Source organism: Sitodiplosis mosellana, unplaced genomic scaffold (genome assembly GCF_009176505.1).
Source record: "Sitodiplosis mosellana isolate CC-2019 unplaced genomic scaffold, AAFC_SMos_1.0 Smas_scaffold_2966, whole genome shotgun sequence".
Taxonomy (NCBI): Eukaryota; Metazoa; Arthropoda; class Insecta; order Diptera; family Cecidomyiidae; genus Sitodiplosis; species Sitodiplosis mosellana.
The window spans coordinates 1-4,904 of record NW_022598208.1 but is presented as its reverse complement, the minus strand read 5'-3'; the positions used below and the strand labels follow the sequence as shown (position 1 = coordinate 4,904).

At 38.2% G+C, this 4,904-nt stretch overlaps 2 protein-coding genes across 2 annotated transcripts; both read left to right on the top strand.

The window, feature by feature from the left end:
• Window positions 1–352: 352 nt before the first annotated feature.
• LOC129571601 (uncharacterized) lies at window positions 353–2,119 on the top strand (the record flags this gene model as incomplete). Its single annotated transcript, XM_055451417.1, has 2 exons — window positions 353–1,872; window positions 2,051–2,119. Coding segments are annotated over 2 exons (1,589 nt in total), but the record flags the coding sequence as incomplete, so codon positions are not given.
• Window positions 2,120–2,871: 752 nt separating this feature from the next.
• LOC129571603 (uncharacterized) lies at window positions 2,872–3,531 on the top strand (the record flags this gene model as incomplete). Its single annotated transcript, XM_055451418.1, has 1 exon — window positions 2,872–3,531. A coding segment is annotated over exon 1 (660 nt), but the record flags the coding sequence as incomplete, so codon positions are not given.
• Between the last annotated feature and the right edge of the window lie 1,373 nt (window positions 3,532–4,904).

Here is a 4,904-nt window from a genome sequence, read left to right as displayed (position 1 = left end):
TTAGCTACGGCATTAATTAGCGTGAAAGGTAAAAATAACGAAAAATATGCACTTCGTGCTCTGATCGATCAAGGATCGCAGAGCGCGTTCATCACCGAATCAGCAATGCAATTGCTCAAACTAAAAAGAATAAAACAAAAAACTTGTGTAAGTGGAATAACAAAAGAAAATCAGGTGTGCAATTACATTGTTGACTTGCACATTTCGCCTCGATTCACTTCAAATTTTGTTTTGAATACAACTGCAATTGTATTAAAAAGTTTGGTAAATTTATCACGAAATGAAAATGTTTTTAACAAATCATTCTCACATTTGAACAATCTTCATTTCGCTGATCCTTCATACATTGAAGCTGGTCCGATAGACATTCTTCTCGGCGCAGCTGAATACGCACAAATCATAAAACCGGGTCTCATAAAAGGTTCTACAGACGAACCGATCGCCCAAAACTCTGAATTGGGTTGGATCATTTCGGGACCAACCAATTTTGATTCATCCATGGGAGCACAAGTAACAACGCTCATTTCAGTTGTCGACGTCGAACAACGCATATCTGAATTTTTCAAGCATGATGATATAAAAATCGACGATGACGAGTGCGCTCTCACTGAAGAAGAACAAATGTGTGAAAACCACTTTCAAGAAAACACTATTCGTTTGGAAAATGGAAGATATTGTGTCAAAATGCCATTCAAAAATGGAAAAAATGCACCAGATTTAGGAAACTCGCGAAAATGCGCCATTGCAACATTTTTGCAGCTTGAAAATCGATTCAAAAAAAATCCTAAATTGGCAGAAGAATATAAAAAATTCATTCACGAGTACATTGACCTAGGTCATATGGAACGATCGGTTTACAATCCAAATATCACATCGTATTATTTACCACATCATTGTGTAATACGAGATAGCACAACTACGAAACTTCGGGTAGTGTTCAATGGCTCTCAAAAAACTGACAACGGAAAATCTCTCAATGATGAACTTGCATTGGGTGCCATAGAACAAAAGGACATGTTAAGCATTCTAATCAATTTTCGCATTTACAAATATGCATTTACGGCTGACATTGAGAAAATGTACCGCCAAATTTTAATCGACGAAAGCCAAAGAGACTTGCAAAAAATCATTTGGCGTGATTCCCCTGAACTACCGCTTTCTGAATTTAGACTTATCACGGTCACATACGGCACCAGTCTCGCTCCGTTTTTATCACATCGCACTACAAGACAACTTGCAATCGATTGCGAAAATGAATATCCAGAAGTATCAAATACCATAAGAAAAAACATGTGGGTTGACGATGTGGTAAAAGGTGCTTTTACTGAGGCAGAAGCAATACAATTGTGTAGCGACTTGCGCAAGGTATTCAGCGAAGCCGGATTCAATTTACGAAAATGGTCTTCAAACAACGTAAATGTGCTGTCCGCAATTCCGGAGAGTGATCGTGAATTGAAGGCTATAAGCAGCAACGTGAAAGCGTTGGGCATAAAATGGTCGCCGTCTCAAGATGTTTTCACATACAAACTCAGTTTAAAAAATCATTTAAATCCATTTACAAAAAGATTGCTACTATCTGAAATCTCTTCAATGTTCGATCCACTTGGCTGGATATGTCCAGTAGTAATTTCAGCGAAAATTTTGGTACAAAAGTTGTGGGAGAAAAACGTCGATTGGGGTGAAATTGTACCGAAAGAAATCGCTGAAAAATGGTTGGAAATAAAAAGCGAATTGCATCTCATTAATGACATCAGAGTGGAACGTTGGATAAATTACAATCCTGAGGATGTCATGGAGTTGCATGGTTTCGGTGACGCAGCGGAACCAGCATTCGCAGCTGTGATTTACATTAAAAACGTCACGCAAAACACGGTGCGATTATTAATCGCAAAAAATAAAGTAGCTCCTCTGAAAACAACGAAAGACGCACTCACAATACCGAGATTGGAATTGTGTGCAGCAAATTTACTTGCCAAATTGACGAAAGGCGTTTTAAAAGCAACAAACATAAATTTCAGCAAAATTTTTCTTTGGTCCGATTCAAAAATAGTCATCGATTGGATTCGAGGAAATCCGAAGCGATACAAAAAGTTTATCGCACACCGTGTTTGTGCAATAGATAAGGCAATTGGAACAAAAAACTGGTATCATGTTACCACTGACAAAAATGCAGCAGACTGCGCTTCACGCGGCATGTTGCCATCGGAATTGCTGAGACATGAAATGTGGTGGAATGGCCCACAGTTTTTGCGTGAAAACAATTACTATGCAAACAATGCAAGTCATTTAAATAACGTTGACCCAATAATTGAATCACTCGCATTAAGTGTAGAAATCTCTCCAATTTCAAACGAAAAAATTCTTCCTGAAGTCTCGTCGTTCAACAAAATGAAACGAATAATCGCATACTGTTTTCGTTTTGCATCGTTATGCAAAGCAAAACAGGGGCCCAAAGCATTGTCTCCGATTTCGGCTGATGAGCTAAATTTAGCGGAAACAGCAATAATAAAAATCATTCAACGGGAGACATTTGGTGCCGAAATAAGTGAATTAATGAAGAAAAGATCAGTAAATTTTTCAAGTAACATTCTGAAACTAAGCCCATTCTTAGATGAAAATAACATTCTGCGCGTAGGTGGCAGACTACGAAATTCGGATTTGGTGTTTGGACGAAAACATCAAATCTTAATACCAAAAAACAATAGCGTAACAACTTTAATAATTCGTCATTTTCATTTATTATGCATGCACGGTGGAGCGAAAGCCACTGAAGCAATCATCAAACAGCAGTTTTGGATTGTGAATGCACAAACAGAAATAAAGAAAATTTTGCATCGTTGCATTCCTTGCTTCAAACAAAGACAAAAAACCATGTCACAATTAATGGCAGATTTGCCGGCCAATCGCGTAAACATTGTTGAAAAGCCATTCACCAACGTAGCAGTAGACTACACCGGTGCAATTCCATACAAAACGGCAAAAGGTAGGGCTGGTAAAATTTCTAAGGCTTACATTTCAATATTTGTCTGTATGGCTACAAAGGCACTTCATATCGAACTAGTATCAGATTTAACAGCCGACGCGTTCATAGCTGCCGTTCGCAGATTGGTAGCGCGTCGTGGAATGATCAAGAGCTTCAACAGTGACAATGGCACAAACTTTGTAAAAGCTAATAAAGATCTAAGTGATTTATTTGAAATCGAAAAAGAAGAGTTCAAAACAATCTGCGATGAACTTTCAAAGCAAGGCATTTCTTGGCATTTCTCACCCGCTGGTGCGCTTCATTTCAATGGCCTCGCCGAGGCTGGTGTGAAAGTTGCAAAGACTCATTTAATAAAAACAATCGGAAAAACTGCGCTAACATTTGAAGAATTGTCCACATTATTGTATCAGGTGGAAGCATGTGCAAATTCAAGACCACTTTGTGCACTATCTACTGACCCTGATGACATCGATTGCCTAACACCTGGACATTTCTTGATTGGGGCACCGTTACTGGCACCACCCGACGAAAGCTACATCGAAACGAACGTAAACTGGCTTTCACGTTGGCAATTGGTGCAAAAAATGAGTCAAAACATATGGAAAAAATTTCAAACGGAATATCTAAATGAATTGCAAACCAAATCAAAATGGTTTACGAAAAAAGAAGAGCCAAAATTGAATGAATTAGTTTTGGTAAAAGATGAGAATTCACCACCATGCTCTTGGCCAATGGCGCGCGTAATCGACGTGCACAAGGGTCATGACGCACTCACGAGAGTGGTAACACTTAAAATGCGCAATAACACTTTCACTCGACCAATAACCAAAATCGCTCCGTTGCCGATTGAATACGATGCGGAGACCCGGGCAACAATTAAAGCACACATTGCAAAAACTGAAACAGCGAGTAAAGCACGGGTTACAAAATCCAAACCGGCAAAACAAACATTTAATGTCATTCCGATAATAACGGCATTGCTTGCAATTTTTGTGATTCAAGTGAATGCTCACCCAAATCAAATCGTTTCGTTCAAATTGAATAAATTTGACACCTCGCCGGGTTTGTTTTTCGAACAAATTTCGCATGCAAAGTTCAGTTACACCAATTGGAACTCGATTGTTTATGTAAACATGAAATCATTTCTCAACGAAGCATCGATGATGGAAAGAAGTTTACATGATTTAGAAAACGTATGCAATCAAAAACTGGCGGGGCAAAGCTCATGCAAATCTCTTTGTCAACTAATTGAAAATCGTATCAACGACATCAATGAACGAAATGAGTTAATAGTATCGTTTAAGCATCATCGAGCAGAAAGAGCGTTACTTGACATTGTTGGAAACATTGCTGGCGATTTATTTGGAGTTTTAGACTCTCGATTCGGACGAGAATACGTTCTCGATATGTCAAGATTGGAATCAAATGACGAACATTTGCTCACTCTTTTGAAAAACCACACTTCTGTTTTAAATTCCACTATGAATATAATCAAAAAAGATGAGCGGGAAATCATAAATCAGAGAGAAAGCATAATAAATCTAGCAGGTTTGGTACGTGTTCAAACCAATTACCAGCAAGCAGTTTTGCATTTTCATACTATGTCTGTGTCGGGTTGCGGCAATGGAATCAAAAATACACACAAATCACTCAATTTGACATTTACAAAGTGTCTTGGTGGCGCCATCATCTATTTGAAGCACAAATTTGAACTATTACATTTTGACAGTTCACTTTGTTTATATTTTGAAATCGTGCAAAGAGAACTATCATAGCCGTTGAAAGATCAGCCAACAACAAACGTGAATTTAATAAAGAAAATATAATACTTGAAAAATGAAGTTGTTGTGCTGTGTGTGTTTTGGAAATAAAGCAAAGTGTTTGTGTTCGCAGTGCAACCGAAATGGACACAAAAAGTGTG